We start from the raw sequence: 16,660 nt of genomic DNA, 5'->3' as shown, positions 1-16,660 counted from the left end.
TACGTCTTACGAATTTGTGGACATGATGTGGAGTTGCTGGTGTTGGACTGGGGTGGGGCACAGTAAGAAGTCTCACAACACCAGGTTAAAGTGCAACAGGTTTATTTGGTAGCGCGAGCTTTCAGAGCGCTGCCCCTTCAGGTGATGATCAACACTCCAAAAGCTCGTGCTACCAAATAAACCTGGGGGCTTCAGTGGCCTCCATGGCTCCCCCCCCCGGTGTGACCATCGTGACTGGCCTCTGCTTGTGGAGAACACTAGCGATTTGTGCCAGGTTCCTGCTGAGCATGAGCTGGGAGAATCTGGCTCCAAATTGACTCTGCATATTAAAATGAATATTGGCACGAACCAGATCATATTGGGATGCAAGGGCTGGGAGAGTCCCAGAAGGGGTACACTATGGCGCTAACCGCGTTCTGCTCACTCCCTCCAATTCTCTGGCCCAAGTGCGACTTGCGCTTGAGCGCGCAGGCAGGAGAACTGCGTCCATGGCTCCCCATGAGGTTGGTGAATGACTTGGAGGTGGTGGCATTCCCACGCTTCTCTGGGTTGGTGAAGGGGGCATGGGTTTGGGAGGTGCTGACAAAGGAACCTTGATGAATTTCTGAAGTTACAGAGGATCATGGTCCCAGGTTCAAACTCCAGCCTTTGTTGAGGGAACAAGTGTTAACCGAAGCAGCACTGGATATTCCACATTCGACTGCAGAGTCGGGAGGATTGAAGTTGGCCATAGGTTCATTATCAGAGTTAGTGTATTAACCGCTGCTGGTGGTGGACATGCGGAGAACAGGAACAAACTCTGTTGTGATGGTCCATGTGTGGAATTGCCTGGCTCCACTCACTGTCTGATGAGATGTTAGAAGACACTTGGTTCTTATGGAAATCTAAGCTAGCAACAAACAGCAATCGATATGCCAGATAAAAAGAGAAAAATAACAGAGAACCCAGTCTGTGACTGCCTGTATATCATTAAGACGTTGGAGTCAACAGTACTTTTGGAAACTTAATTCCAAAAGGAGCACGTACCATGGTAACAGATTATATGGAATTGGTTGCCTCAGATACAAATGGGAACCATCATGTGTTTATGGGCAGAAGAGGAAAATTTCTCTCAGTTTTACAGATGTCATAGGATTATAGCATGGTTACAACACAATAGTGTTGTTTTTCAAACTGGAAGCCTGTGACCAGCAGTGTGCCTCAGGGATCAGTCCATTGTTATTTGTCCATTGTTATATTAATGATTTGGATGAGAATATAGGAGGCATGGTTAGTAAGTTTGCAGGTGACACGAAGATGGGTGGCATGGTGAACAGTGAAGAAAGTTATCTCCAATTGCAACGGGATCTTGATCAATTGGGCCAGTGGGCTGACGAATGGCAGATGGAGTTTAATTTAGACAAATTTAGGCACAGCCTCAAGATAAAAGGGGGGCGGTTTAGAACGGAGTTGAGGAGGAACTTCTTCACTCAAAGGGTGGTGAATCTCTGGAATTCGCTGCCCGTTGAAGTGGTGGAGGCTGCCTCGCTAAATATTTTTAAGACGCGGGTTGATGGGTTTTTGATAGGAGAGGGGATTAAGGGTTATGGGGAGAGGGCGGGAAAGTGGAACTGAGCAGCGACAGATCAGCCATGATCTTATTGAATGGCGGGGCAGGCTCGAAGGGCTGGATGGCCTACTCCTGCTCCTATTTCTTATGTTCTTATGTTCTTAAATGCAAGGTGATGTATTTTGGTGGATTGAACCAGGGCAGGACTTACTCAGTTAATGGTAGGGCGTTGAGGAGAGTTACAGAACAAAGAGATCTAGGATACATGTTCATAGCCCCTTGAAAGTGGAGTCACAAGTGGACAGAGTGGTGAAGAAGGCATTCGGCATGCTTGATTTCATTGGTCAGAACATTGAATACAGCAGTTGGGACGTCTTGTTGGAGTTGTTCAAGACATTGGTAAGGCCACACTTGGAGTACTATATGCAATTCTGGTCACCCTATTACAGAAAAGATATTATTAAACTAGAAAGGGTGCAGAAAAGATTTACTAGGATGCTACTGGGGCTTGATGGATTGAGTTATAAGGAAGGCTGGATAGACTGGGTTTTTTTTTCTCTGGAGCATAGGAGGCTGAGGGGTGATCTTATAGAGGTCTATAAAATAATGAGGGGCACAGAAAGGGTAGATAGTCAATATCTTTTCCCAAAGGTAGGGAAGTCTAAAACTAGAGGGCAGAAGTTTAAGGTGCGAGGGGAGAGATACAAAAGAGGGGCAGTTTTTTCACACAAAGTGTGGTGAGTGTCTGCAATAAGCTGCCAGAGGTAGTAGTAGAGGCTGGTACAATTTTGTCTTTTAAAAAGCATTCAGACAGTTAAATGGGTAAGATGGGTATAGAGAGATGTGGGCCAAATGCAGGCAATTGGGATTAGCTTAAGAGTTGTTTAAAAAAAAAGGGCGGCATGGACAAGTTGGGCCGAAGGGCCTCTTTCCATGTTGTAAACCTCTATGACTCTAAGAGAAGGCCATTCAGCCCATTCTGTCTGTGTCAGCTTAGGTGAGTCCTCAGATCTGAAGCCATAGTCGATTTGGGTTATTGGCTAGCTTTAGAGGATTGGATTGGCCCTTCTGCATTGCAGGATGTGGCAAACTTCTTTCCACTTTTGCTTCTCAAAATTCATTCATGGGATGTGGGTGTCGTTGTCTGGGCTAGCATTACTGCCCATCCCTAATTAACCTTGAACTGATTTGATTTAATCTGATTTATTATTGTCACATGTATTAGTATATAGTGAAAACTATTGTTTCTTGCGCACTATACAGCCAAAGCATGCCATACATAGAGAAGGAAAGGAGAGAGTGTGTGTTGTGGCAGAACATTGTTCTGCTATTGCTCCTGCACAGTAGTGCTGTGAAATGTCTATTTTCACCTCGGATTTCTGAGATATTGTTCCATGCCAAGGTAATCTGAGGTAGCCTTTGATTTGGTTTAATTTGATTTATTAATATCACATATATTGGTATACAGTGACAAGTATTGTTGCTTGCGTGTGATACAGACAAAGCATACCATACATAGAGAAGGAAAGAAGAGAGGGCAGAATGTAGTGTTACAGTCATAGCTCGGGTGTAGAGAAAGATCAGCTTAATGTGAGGTAGGTCCATTCAAGTCTGATGGCAGCAGGGAAGAAGCTGTTCTTGAGTCAGTTTGTACGTGACCTCAGATTTTTGGATCTTTTTCCTGACGGAGTGGGTTGTTATGCCATTTCAGTGAACATTTAAGAGCCAGTAACATTGTTGTGGTTTGGAGCTACATGTAGACCAGACTGGAGATTTCCTACTCAAAAAAGTAATCAGTGAACTAGATGGGTTTTTACAAGAATTGACAATGGTTTTATGGTCGTTATTAAATGATTGGCGAGTATTGTAATGTAAAATTAGTGCAATCCCTGTAACTACTAAACACATCCTTGTGTTATTTATTATCTGATATCTTTTGTGCAGTGTACCTGCCTCAGGGCTGCCACCTCTGGATGTTTTTTCTGGAGGCTTCCTCACAACATCCTCCAGTCTCCAGCTGTCTTTCCCACTCAAACAACCTCTTTTCTAATCTTCAATATCTTTACAAATAAACAGAGAAAGGTCTTCGAAGGGAAAAGAAAAACAGTACTTTCCAATACTTTTCTCCTGAGTTTCCTGACATCAGTGCCCAGATAATCCAGCTTTCATTCCAGGCAACCCCAGGACAAGGGTTGGCGATCCTAACTTCCACCCAAAAGTAGCTCTCCTGGATTCAGTGCCAGATTCTGTGGTAAATCGGTATGGTGCCTCTGGAATTGCTGTGTACCAAGGCAGAAGGCAGAGAAATTGCCACGTGAGAACAGAGAGTCATTTCTGACCTGGATGTTTTCCTTCACAGGCTGTGGGTGCCTGAAGATGGCCAATAGAATCCTGAGGCGCAGAAGGAGGCCATTCGGCCCATTGTGTCTGCACTGACCACGATCCCACCCATGCATTTATACTAGCTAGTTCACTCCTGACACTAAGGGGCAATTTAACATGGCCAATCCACCTAATCCACATATCTTTGGACTGTGGGAGGAAACCGGAGCATCCAGAGGAAACCCACACGGACATAGAGAGAATGTGCAAACTCAACACAGCAACCCAAACTGGGAATCAAACCCAGCTCCCTGACGCTGTGAGGCAGCAGTGCTAGACACTGTGCCACCCATATTGCTCATCCCTAATTGCCCTTAAAAAGATGGCAGTGAGCCACCCTCTTGAACTGTTGTATTCTGTGTGGTGTAGGTAAACCCACAGTGCTCTTCGGAAGACAGTTTAGGAAGTTTGATTCAGTGACCAGCGAACCAGTGTTGGACTAGTTGGAATAGCAGGACTAGGGGGCACAGCCTCAAGATAAGGGGGGGCAGTTTAGATCAGAGTTGAGGAGGAACTTCTTCACTCAAAGGGTGGTGAATCTCTGGAATTCTCTGCCCGTTGAGGTGGTGGAGGCTGCCTCGCTAAATATTTTTAAGACGCGGGTTGATGGGTTTTTGATAAGCGAGGGGATTAAGGGTTATGGGGAGAGGGCGGGAATGTGGAACTGAGCCACGACAGATCAGCTATGATCTTATTGAATGGCGGGGCAGGCTCGAAGGGCTAGATGGCCTACTCCTGCTCCTATTTCTTATGTTGTTATGAACAGCAGAGATATTTGTTCCAGATCAGGGTAGTGTGTGACCTGGAGGAGGTTTTGCAGAGGTGGAGTTCCCATGTGTCTGCTGCCGTTACTTAAACTTGGCTGGCACGGTGGTCAGCACTGCTGCCTCACAGCTCCAGGGATCCAGGTTCGACTTCTGGTTTGGATCACTGTTTATGCAGAGTTTGCACATTCTTCCCTTTCTTGCGTGGGCTTTCTTCTGGGCGCTCCGGTTTCTGCCCACAGTCCGAAAGACGTGTGGATTAGATTGATTGGCCGTGCTAAGCTGCCTCTTAATGTGCCGGGATGCTTAAATTAGTGGGATTGGCGGGGTAAATATGAGTGGATTGTTGTCTGTGCAGGCTCAGTGGGCTGAATGGTCTCCTTCTGCACTGTAAGGATTCTGTGAACAAACAAAATGGTTAAATAATGAAGACAGGTTGATAGACTAGGCATGTATTCCCTTGAGGACGGAAAAATTACGGGGGAACCTAATTGAGTTGTTTGAGATGATTAAATGAGTTGATAAGGAGATGTTTTCCCTTGTGTGGAGCAAGGAAGTGTAAATGAAAGCTATGCATCAACAGTGACGTTAGGAAGCATTTTTTCCATACACAGGCTGGTGAAAATCTGAAATTCCCTTCAAAAAAAAAACACTGAGGCCAAATGAAAATGTAAGAACGGAGGCCGTGTATATTTTAGACATGGGTATTAAGGAATTTAGAAACAAAGCAGCTAGATGGACTTAAGGTGTAGTTAAGATTGTAATTAAGGCAGAATTGTGTCGCAATCTCATTAAAATTTGGGGACAGGCTCAATGGCCTGAATGGTCTAACTTTGTTCCAATGTTTCCAAACATTCTTTTGTCGTCCCACTAATATTGATTTTTCATTCCACCCACCCAGGTGATTGAATCTGTGGGAATTCTTGTTTACAAAGCCTTGGATTGGGGCCTGAAAGATAACGAAGAGCGGGAACTCAGTCCGCCATTGGAACACTTAATTGGTCGAATGACAAATATTCTGGATGATGTGCTGGAGACAGAAGGAAACTTGGATGAAGGATATGATGCACAGGATGAAGAGGAAGAGCAGAAAGATATTATCACCATAAAGAATTTTAAACACGTAATGATGGTGAGTGCTGGCTTAATTTTAAACGATTATATCCTGTGTGCAATGTGGACTTTTGTGTAGTGGGCATTCATTTATGGAGGGTCATAAACAGGTGTAAGAGCTGTCATCAAGCAGCACGGGCCTATCTGCAATCTGGCCTGATCTTTTGCTCACTGTTCAAATATTTAAGTTTCATTAGGGCAAAATACTGCGGACGCTGGAATCCGAAACAAAAACAGAAAATGTTGGGGAAACTCAGCAGGCCTGACAGTATCTGTGGAGGGAGAATAGAGCCAGTGTTTCGAATCTAGCTGACTCTTTGTCAGAGCTGAAGGCAAAAGAAAATCAGATGAGACTTGGGTTATGAATGTTGGTGGGGAGGAGATTGGGAGGGTTGTAATTGGACGAAGGGAATGTAAATGGTGATGGTAAAGGCTGAGAAAGATGCTAAGATTGTCCATTGAGAAATCAGAATGTGTTTTTAATTCATTTATGGGACGTGGCCAGCATTTATTGCCCATCCCTAGTTGCCCTTGAATTGAATGGCTTGCTAGGCCATTTCTGAGGACTGTTCAAAGCCAACCACGTTGTTGTGGCTCTGGAGTCACATTAGGCCAGACCAGGTAAGGACGGCAGATTTCCTTCCCTAAAAGACATTAGCAAACCAGATGGATTTTTTCGACAATCGACAATGGTCTCATTGTCATCAATAGATTCTTAATTCCAGATTGCTTTTTTAATTGAATTCAAATTCCACCAGGGATTCGAACCCGGGTCCCCAGAACATTAGCTGAGTTTCTGGATACTAGCGATAATACCACTAGGCCATCGACTTCTGTGAATGGCATAACAGAGGTACAGATTGTTAATGGACAATCTGAGAAATGTGGCAGTTGGCCCCAGGGGGTGGAGTGGTTTGGAAAACAAGAGGAAGAGTGAAATTTCAGAAGTCTGAAAACAAAAATAAGGATAAAAAGTAACAAAAATTGTTGAGTAAGAAGGAAAGAAGAAATATGATAAAATAAATGGAAATCATAGAAATCCTACAGTACAGAAAGAGGCCATTCGGCCCATCAAGGCTGCACTGACAACAATCCCACCTAGGCCATATCTCCATATTTAGCCCACTAATCCCTCTAACCTACACATCCCGGGACACTATGGGGCAATTTAGCGTGGTGAATGCACCTAACCTGCAACATCTTTGGACTGTGGGAAGAAACTGGCGCACCCGGAGGAAACCCGCACAGACACGGGGAGAACGTACAAACTCCACACAGTAAGTGACCAAAGCCGGGAATCGAATCCAAGTCCCTGGAGTCGTGAGGCAGCAGCGCTAACCACTGTGCCACCGTGTCGCCCCAAATGGTGTGGAGGTGGAGAGAAGGATTCATGCTGTGAAGTTGTTGAACTCAGTGTTCAGCCTGGAAGACTGTAAAGTCCCCAAGGTGAGATACTGTTCCTGCAGATTGCGTTGGGCTTCAGCTGAACATTGCACAAGGCCGAGGGCTGATACATGGACAGGACAGCAGGGTACTGTGTTGGAGTGGCAAGTGGCAGGCAGGTCTGGATCCTGCCTGCGGATGGACCAAAGGTGTTCATCCCATTTCCATTTCTTCTTTTCACCTTATTCATCCATGTTTATTACTTCTGAAAACAGAAATTCCTCCTCATCTCAGAGTTTATAGCACAGGGACAGGCCAAATTATGAATACAACATGCATGTAAAGTGCATATTACTGCAGCAACGTGGTCTCCAAGAGATCCGGAACACACCACCACTACATCTCTGCACGTTGTGACGCATGGTGGGTTCAGATAAGCTGAACTCCGATGCACTGATGCGTTTACAGATTCCCACTTTACAAATCTCCTGATTGTTTAATGTATAATCCTGATCCAAGCATTTAACCTGCCCCACCCGTGTTTTAATTTCTTGGCACACTGAACACTATCGATCATCACGTGCACACAAAGTGCTTTGGGTAAATGATTATCCAGACCACCTATGAGTCTCGGTCCTGATTAATGTGCAGCGTGACTGATTTAAATGTGAGGGAGGGGGTGGGGGGTTGTTTCCAGCTGTGTCACCCACAGCTGGAGCACCAGCAGATTGTCAACTGCTTAAACTGCCTTTATGTCGATTGCAAGAATCGTACAGCTGCAATCTGCGGCAACTATTTTTGTCAAACCTTCAGAGTTAAGTTAAACAGTGTCGTTCATGTACAGTGGGGCATGTGAACTAATAAATAGAACACAAAATAACTCGATTACATTTAGTGCTCTGCGTTCATTAGGGGGAATTTTCTGCTTCCGCTCAACTTGTCAGATGCTAGCTCATTAATTCTGAGCTGAAGTTCTTTGAGCAACCAACACTGATGCTGAAGATCGCAATGGGATCAGTCAGTTCCCACATCATACAGCTACAGCACATCACCTGCCCCGCCATCCCTACTTAGTTAATTAATTAGTTTTGCAGTGTTCTTTCTCAATTTTAGCACAGATTTCCTTCCAGTCAGTCTGGTCACAGCTTTCCTGTATTTTTCAGGAAGTTAGTTTTATTCTCACTGTGCTGCTTGAATCCTCCAGGACAGGAGCCTGTCCCAAGTATGGAGGAGATAAAATGGATGTTTCCAGCCGATCAGATTGTCTTGTTCGTTGTTCCTGCAGCCTCATCATCACAGCACCTGTTGGATGGGGAGCGTACTCAGTATTCTGGGATCTCAGTGTTAAGATCACTCTTCCCGACATACATTCTAAACTTGGCTTTTGATTATTTTCCAGGAATTGTTAGAAACATTTGATCAACAGATCAGGCAGCGTCTCTGGAGAGAAACAGTTAACAGCTCAAATTTAATCCCCTCCCACCCCCTGCACAGGTGAATTTGGTGACAGGTATTCGTAGAATCCCTATAATGCAGAACGAGGTCATTCAGCCCATTGAGTCTGCACCAACCACAATCCCACCCAGGCCCTATCCCCATAACCCCACAAACTTAGCCTGCTAATTCCCTGACGTTAGGTAAAATTTAGCATGGTCTACTCACCTAACCCTCACATCTTTGGAACCGGAGCCCCTGGAGGAAACCCACCCAGACACAGGGAGAATATGCAAATTCCACACAGGCAGTGGACCTGAAGTCAGAATCGAACCTGGGTCTCTGGCATTGTAAGGCAGCAGTGCTAACCACTGTAAAGTTGTACATTATCTCATCTAAAGGTCTAGAGGTTGTGTGGTTGAACAATAACTGTTGATTAATAACACATAACTATATACATATATACAGGATGCTGTTCTGACTGGGTGCTATCTTCATATCGAACTCTCCCACACACCTCTACACTTTACTACCCCCATGTGACTCTCTACATCAGAATGTGGACATTGTTGTTGCACCAATCCCACATGAACCCTCACAGCCCTGAATACTACACCACCCCCCCCCCCAAAGTCTTTACTCACAAATAATAACAATAATACTTCCATGCTAACTCTTCTCCGCCCAAAGTCAACTTTATAGAGTCGAACAGTCTAAAGGCTCTATGACTCTTCCAGATTTTGTTCTTTTCAAGTTTGGAGGAGAGCTGGTCTCGACTGCTTTATGCTGACTTTGTTATTCTGGAGTTGAAGTTGTTGTACTTGGTGTGTCAAATGCTCGGGTGTCAACATCTGGTTCACTTCTTACCCTCCTTTGTGTTGTGTTTTTCTTTGTCAACAATTTGTTTTCCTTGGTTGGTCAACAAGGGCTTATCCCTGTCCTTCCAGAGGGAATGCTCACTCCGTTCATTCATTGAGTGGACTCAGGTTTCCTTTTCCATGTTTGTCCTGGAAGTTGAAGGTTAATTCCTGAATGTTTGTATGTTGCTTATTCTTGAGCTCAGCCTGCAGTTTGGCTTTTAATATTGTACGCTGTTTCTTTGTGTGCATTTGTGCTCCTCTGTCTTGGTGAGATGGTTGTTGCTTCTCTCCTCCATGAGTGACCTCATGTTGTGTGTGTGAGCTTCCTTGCTGTAGCTTACCTATCGGGTTAACTTGCTAGCACTGTGGGTGGGGGGAGGGTGTTTCATTGTCGGGCAGTCAGTGCTTGATCAAGGGACCTCACATCGGGAAGGAGGTTGGGGTTGGGGGAGGTGGGAGTGCTGAGATTCAGCACCCTGCCATTGCTACCAGCTTCTTTTCATCTTCCGTGCAATCCCTTCCCTCCTGTTGTGGCCTGGGTCCCTCGGCTAACCTGGGCCCTGGGCCAGTATATTATCGGCAGCAACCATGTCCTTCTTGGTGTTGCAGCCGAGTAAACGCAGCTGCTGATGTCTGATTAGTTGGTTGCTCGTGGTGAGTGGACTTCCTGCCCCTCGGGTCCTTGATCCGAGGAAAAGCCACTTAAACAGCTGATCAGCAGCTAATGAAGCTTCTGAACACTGTGGAGTTCCCACCCTGCTTTGTCACATACAGCGTGGCACGGTGGTTAGCATCGCTGCCTCACAGCGTCAGAGCCTGGGGTTCAATCCAGCCTCGGGTGACTGCCTGTGTGGAGTTTGCATGTTCTCCCCGTGTCTGTGTGGGCTTCCTCCAGGTGCTCCAGTTTTCTCCCACACTCCAGAGATGTGCGGGTCAGGTTAATTGGCCATGCCAAATTGACCATTGGTGTTCAGGGTATTAGCAGGATAAATGTGTGGGGTTACGGGTGTAATAAGTCTTTGGAGGCAGAAGCCCCTTTACTAAAATCCCTTTATTTACAAACTCTAACAGCAGTACACAGAGTGCGAGCAGTCAACACTCTAGCTTTGGGGGTGCCAGAGGAACTGACATTCCTGGTTCAGTACAAGGCAAAAACTTCCTGATTGGCCCATCAATTGGATCCTTAATCAGGGATTCATAATCCAATAGGCCAACCTCAATGGCCTGATCGAAATCATTACAGCGAGGATAGTCGTTGGTGTAGGATCGATGGGCTGAATAGCCTCCTTTTGCACTGTAGGGATCCTACGATACGTTAAATACCACTCAATTTTTCAGATCACTGTTCCGTCAAAAATACTTGCATTTCTCCTAATCTCCATTTATTGCTGATTTAAGTTTGTAATAAAAATATCCCACAATAATATTTTTAAATGTCCCTATCATTTTTCTTCGAGGCAGCAATCTCCAGGAGATTAACGTTTAATTCTTAGACAACCCTGAAAGGTTGGCAACCTTAACATTCATTACAGCTTGAAACTCAGAAGGCCGATGCCTGAGATATTAGTTAATGATCTGCGAGGCAGGCATAGTTAGTTTTTTTCAACCCTCTTCAAACTTCAATAAATAAAGCTCAATCTACTGCTGGTTTGGTATCTCACCTTCCATACCATACTTAGGATATATTTTAAATGGAAAGCTCAGAATTTGCTTTCGCATATCTCTGGTTTTCCTTTGTTACGGGAGGCAGAAGCCTTTCTTGCTAGGCCCCAGGAGAAACAGCACTGACTTGTCGTTCCAGTAATCCTCCGGAGATTGTCAGTTTGGCTTTCCACTGGTGGGAACAGATGACCGAGTAACTAAAGGTCAGAATCGCAGCGGGGTGGGGGGAGGGGAGGCTGGTAGCCTGGTTGCTACGGCAACTCTGCGTTTCTCATGTAATGAGGAAAGACGCTAAAACCTTTTTATTAAATTCGGTAGCGCAGAAAGCTGCAGGGATCATTTCATTTTTTTTTTATGTAATAAATTCCTGCCTCGTTTAGTTTGTTATTGGAGTTTTATTTTTCACAATAGATTGAGAGCTGGATTCCGTGGGCATATCGAGGTTGATGCAAAGTTGATTATTTGCGTATTGCAATTTGCAGTGTGTGAGAGATGGGGGGAAGTAAACCTCTTGGAGAATAGAGAGGTCCCTCTTACCTCTGAGGTAAACATTATTCAAAATTATGCGCATCATTAGTCTGAGATGTGATGTGTCTGATTTAAAACTTAATCTGGTCCCTAAGTGCCAGAATACTCATGTTGGAGATTTGCCAGTTGAATTTCAGCTTACGTGATTTGATTTGATTTATTATTGCCACATGTATTAGTATGCAGTGAAAAGTTTTGTGTCTTGCGCGTTATACAGAAAAGTGTCCAACAGAGAAAATGCTGGAAAATCTCAGCAGGTCTGGCAGCATCTGTAAGGAGAGAAAAGAGCTGACGTTTCGAGTCCAGATGACCCTCTGTCAAAACATAACAAAGCTTTGTCAAAGGGATGTCCGGACTCGAAACGTGAGCTCTTTTCTCTCCTTACAGATGCTGTCAGACCTGCTGAGATTTTGCAGTATTTTCTCTTTTAGGAGCATAAGTCAGGAGTGTGATGGAATATTATCCACTTGCCTGGACGACTGCAGCTCCAGCAACACTCAAGAAGCTCAACCACATCCAAACAAAGCAGCCCGCTCAATTGGCATCCCATCCACCCCCTCAAATATTCACTCCCTCCATCACCGGCATACGGTTTGTGCACAGTGTGTACCATCTACAAGATGCACTGCAGCAACTCACCAAGTCATCTGCAGCAGCACCTTCCATGGCCATGACCACTACCACCTAGAAGGACAAGGGTGGCAGGTCTGTAGAAACACCACCGTCAGCGATGCCTCTCCGAGTCACATACCATCCTGAGTTGGAGTTATATCACCATTTCTTTCTCGTCAGAGGGTCAAAATCCTGGACCCCCCCCCCCCCCCCCCCCCCACCTCCCTGGCAGCACTGTGGGTGTAGCTGAACCACATTAGCTCAAGAAGGTGGCTCACCAACACCACCTCAGGGGCAATTAGGGATGGGCAATAATCGTTGACCTGGCCAGCGACACTCAAACCCTATGAATGAATAATAAAGATTTAAGAAGTGGGACAAAGAAATGGATTGGAATGCTGCTAGGGTCAGATGATGTGACGGTGGGAATTAAGTAAGTTTGTTTATTAGTCACAAGTAGGCTTACATTAACACTGCGATGAAGTTACTGTGAAAATCTCCTCGTTGCCGCACTCCAGCGCCTGTTCAGGTACGCTAAGGGGCAATTTAGCATGGCCTGTGCACTTAACCAGCACACCTTTGGGCTGTGGGAGGAAATCGGAGCATCCAGAGGAAACCCACACAGACATGGGGAGAATGTGCAAACTCCACACAGACAGTGACCGGAGACTGGAATTGAACCTGGGACCCTGGCGCTGTGAGGCAGCAGTGTTAACCACTGTGTGACTGTGACGCTCAAACATTCAGTTCGGTTAGAATCAGGGCTACTAAAGAGGAAGGAATTGGAAGAGCTCAGGTATCTTGGAGCATTGCTGGTCTAGAGGAGTTCTCAGAGATGGAGCTGTGGGGGGTGGGGGGAGGCGAGGTGATGAGAAGTTTAAAATCGAAGCAGTTCCTGAGAATAAGCAAGAAATACCTTGTATCACAGGCTGCACAATCCACTATTTTGCTGCTGGGGTGAAGTGTTGACCCTGTTAACATATTTTAATGTGCAAACGGTCAGCTAAATGTCTTTGGAGTGTGTATAATGGAGTTAAAAGCCCAGGATAAATAACCTGTACGAATTAACAGCCGACTGAAGCGGAGATTTGTCAAGCTCTGATGGTACAAGTTGTGTGCCCATGTCCCTTTAGGGTTTCAATCTCTTATTTAGGTTCAATAAATACGAGGGGAGTTCATTCAAAGGTTTTTTTGCTATCCTGGTTGAAGCTCAGAACCCTGGATTTTTTGTTCATTGGGAAGGTCAGTTAAAATGCTACAGCGATTGTGGCCCGGGTGTTTTTTCCTTCTCTCGGAGAAACTATTTTCTCTTCCAAATTTTCTTTATATATTTTCTAGTTTCTGACAGAATGTTACAACGTCCTTCCATCCCTTTCCATACACCAATTCCTATTAACCTCTTTTATTCTCTTTGTGGTGACCTTATCTTCTTTTACTCTCGAGAAGGCTCTCGGGGTTATCTGATCAATGTCTCTAATAGGGTAGACGTAGAGAAGGTGAACCCACTCATGGGGGAGAACAAAATTAGAGGCCTCAAAATTGGTCACTAATAAATTCAACTGGGAATTTAGGAGAAAGATCTGAGCGACAAGTGTAGGTTGGCCGCATCCAATGAGTGGCACAGGCTTGGAGGGCCGAAGGGCCTGTTTCCTGTGCTGTACTGTTCCTTGTTCTTTATTTAAGAGGAAGCGCATGATGGAGGAAATAGGTTACGCTTATATGAATAACGGTGGGAGGAGATTGGTGTGGAGGACACACATGGGCATCGGCTAGTTAGGCCATGACGCCTGTTTCTGTAATGTAAAGGGGAATTTTAGCCCTAGTGTTAGTGCTTGACAGGGGAGACACATGCGATCCTGTGGCAGGGCAACTTTTCATTGGTGAAACCCCCTGTTAGCCAACAATACAGCAGGTACGAAAGGGTTTTGTAAAAGCCTCAGGGAGATTCTGCATCATGGCCACAACTTCCCTGTCCAGAACTCTCCCCATCGTTCTATCCAGCCCCCACCCTCTGCTATTCTTTCTTGCCCTAGTAAACCCTTTCCATCTCACCAAGTCCCTTCAACTGCAGAGTCAGCTGGGGATGTCTGAACCTAGACAGAGAGCAAGCCCACACTTCAGCAACACCTCCCTGTAGGTTCTCCTGCTGGTCATCTGGGACAGGAATGAGCTGGTTTCTCTTTGTCTCCGGAATGCATCAGGTGGCCCTTGCGCTTGACCAAGGACAGAGGTGGCAGAGGACGCAGGTTTTGAGGCTATTCTGCAGGGTAGGATGGTAGGGGTAGCTTAACATCCCAGGGAGATGGGGCAATAGTGATGTGTGGGCTTCACTCTTGGGTGAACTGTGTGTGTACAAGGCTGTCGCTCATGTCCTGTGCACATCTTCCTGTGACCCTGGCAGCGAGTAAAGGGTCATTCGCATTCAATAACCAATTTAACTGGACAGAGGCCCAGGTCCCGTTTATAAGGGTGCTTGGGCCATTGCTAACTTTGCTGGAACACTGGTGTAGGGATAAAGCACTCTCTGTCAAGGAAGATGTTTTGAGAGAGATGAAAATTTGTACATATCTTTGCCACCCGTGTGAGGTCATTGTAGTTTTCTTTCTGCTCTGCATTCAGGTCCTGGGTGTGAAGGATCTGCCATTGAAAATCTCAGTAATCTCCCTCCCACGTGTCCATACTTCAGTGGGGAATGGTCCGTGCAGTGTTCAGGGGGATCGTGACAATAACCTGTACATTTCATTGATTGTGGTACCTTCTCCCTGCACAGCCAGAACTAAAAACCTGGCAGTTGTCTACAGATCAGCCCTGTCTCACAGCTCTGAGTCAGAAGTTTGTGGTTCGCTCCCCACAGCAGATTCTTCAGCGCAAATCCAGACAGAAGCCTCAGTGCCGTCCAGAACGAGTGCTACTTTCGTCTCGAAGCTTTCTTTAAGTTGTTCCCTGTTAATGAGGAGTGTCTCAGTGCGCTCCAACCCTCTGATTCAAGCTTGAAGGATTGGGAGAAAGGGAAAGCTTTCCGTGTTCAACTTCTCATCTTGCTAGTGTGCAACCTGATCCCACGCAAAAGGGAGAAGGTTCAAAGTAAACCAGCTGCAACAATAGTAAACAGCAATAAGAAACACAGACAAAGCGTGGACTTCGCCACTGGCACATATCATTGAAATGAAACAAAGAAGATTAACCTTTGAGAGCAGCGACTGTCTTTTTGAACTTTCATGTTGATTAAATGCTAAAAATGAGATTCTATCTGTCACCACAGGCAGATGTTAAATACCCCATTACAACATTTCAGTGTAGGGTGAGGCACTTCTCTCTGGTGTTGTAGCCAATAGAACCATAGAAAATTACAGCTCAGAAACAGGCCTTTTGGCCCTTCTTGTCTGTGCCGAACCATTTTTTGCCTAGTCCCACTGACCTGCACTTGGACCATATCCCTCCACACCCCTCTCATCCATGAACCCATCCAAACTTTTCTTAAATGTTAAAAGTGACCCCACATTTACCACTTTATCCGGTAGCTCATTCCACACTCCCACCACTCTCTGCGTGAAGAATCCCCCCCTTGATATTCCCTTTAAACTTTTCTCCTTTCACCCTTAACCCGTGCCCTCTGGTTTTTTTTTCTCCCCTAGCCTCAGTGGAAAAAGCCTGCTTGCATTATCTAATGTTTATCTTTCACCCAGTATATTAATACAGATTATCTGACCCAATATCACATTGCTGTTTGTGGGAGCTTGGTTGCAATGTTTCCTACATTGCAATGTTGACTACACATCATTAGCTGAAAAGAACAAAGAACAGTACGGCATAGGAACTCAGCTAACATTCTGGGGACCCTAACATTGAATTCCCCAAGGCAGGTGGTGGGATTTGAATTCAATAAAAAATATCTGGAATTAAGGAACTACTGATGACCATGAAACCATTGTCGATTGTTGGAAAAACCCTTCTGGTTTGCTAATGTACTTTAGGGAAGGAAATCTGCCATCCTTACCATGTCTGGCCTACATGTGACTCCAGAGCCACAGCAATGTGGTTGACTCTCAACTGCCCTCCAAGGGCAATTAGGGATGGACAATAAATGCTGGCCAGCCAGCGACACCCATGTCCCACGAATGAATAAAAAAAAAACCTGATAACGGAATGAGGTATGTCCGCCACTTTTCAGGATAGTGCCAATAGTATAAGTCAATGCCAGCTAGGCTGGCAGACCTGGGTGGTAGGCCAATCGCAGAAAGCTTTGACCCTCCCAGCTGCTCCAAGTATTCCTGAAAGTCAATAGTGTTCCTGCCTGGAGAAACAAGTGAAGTTTACCAACACGGTTCGTTGGATTTGTTTTGACGGGGTTGGGGTGGGGGGAGGAGGGGGCG

General features: G+C 45.5%; 1 protein-coding gene across 4 annotated transcripts in view; it reads left to right on the top strand.

The window, feature by feature from the left end:
* LOC145346851 (protein spire homolog 1-like) overlaps positions 1-16,660 on the top strand; it is a 232,187-nt gene that overhangs the window by 105,793 nt on the left and 109,734 nt on the right. For all 4 annotated transcript variants that reach the window (XM_080194683.1, XM_080194681.1, XM_080194682.1 and 1 more), the window contains exon 3: positions 5,597-5,827. In XM_080194683.1, coding sequence (XP_080050809.1) covers positions 5,597-5,827 — 231 coding nt within the window. The remainder of the gene's footprint in view (positions 1-5,596; positions 5,828-16,660) is intronic.

This window comes from Carcharhinus amblyrhynchos, chromosome 8, assembly GCF_965287045.1.
Source record: "Carcharhinus amblyrhynchos chromosome 8, sCarAmb.v2.hapA, whole genome shotgun sequence".
NCBI classification, from domain to species: Eukaryota; Metazoa; Chordata; class Chondrichthyes; order Carcharhiniformes; family Carcharhinidae; genus Carcharhinus; species Carcharhinus amblyrhynchos.
This window is presented reverse-complemented; position numbering and strand designations above follow the sequence as displayed.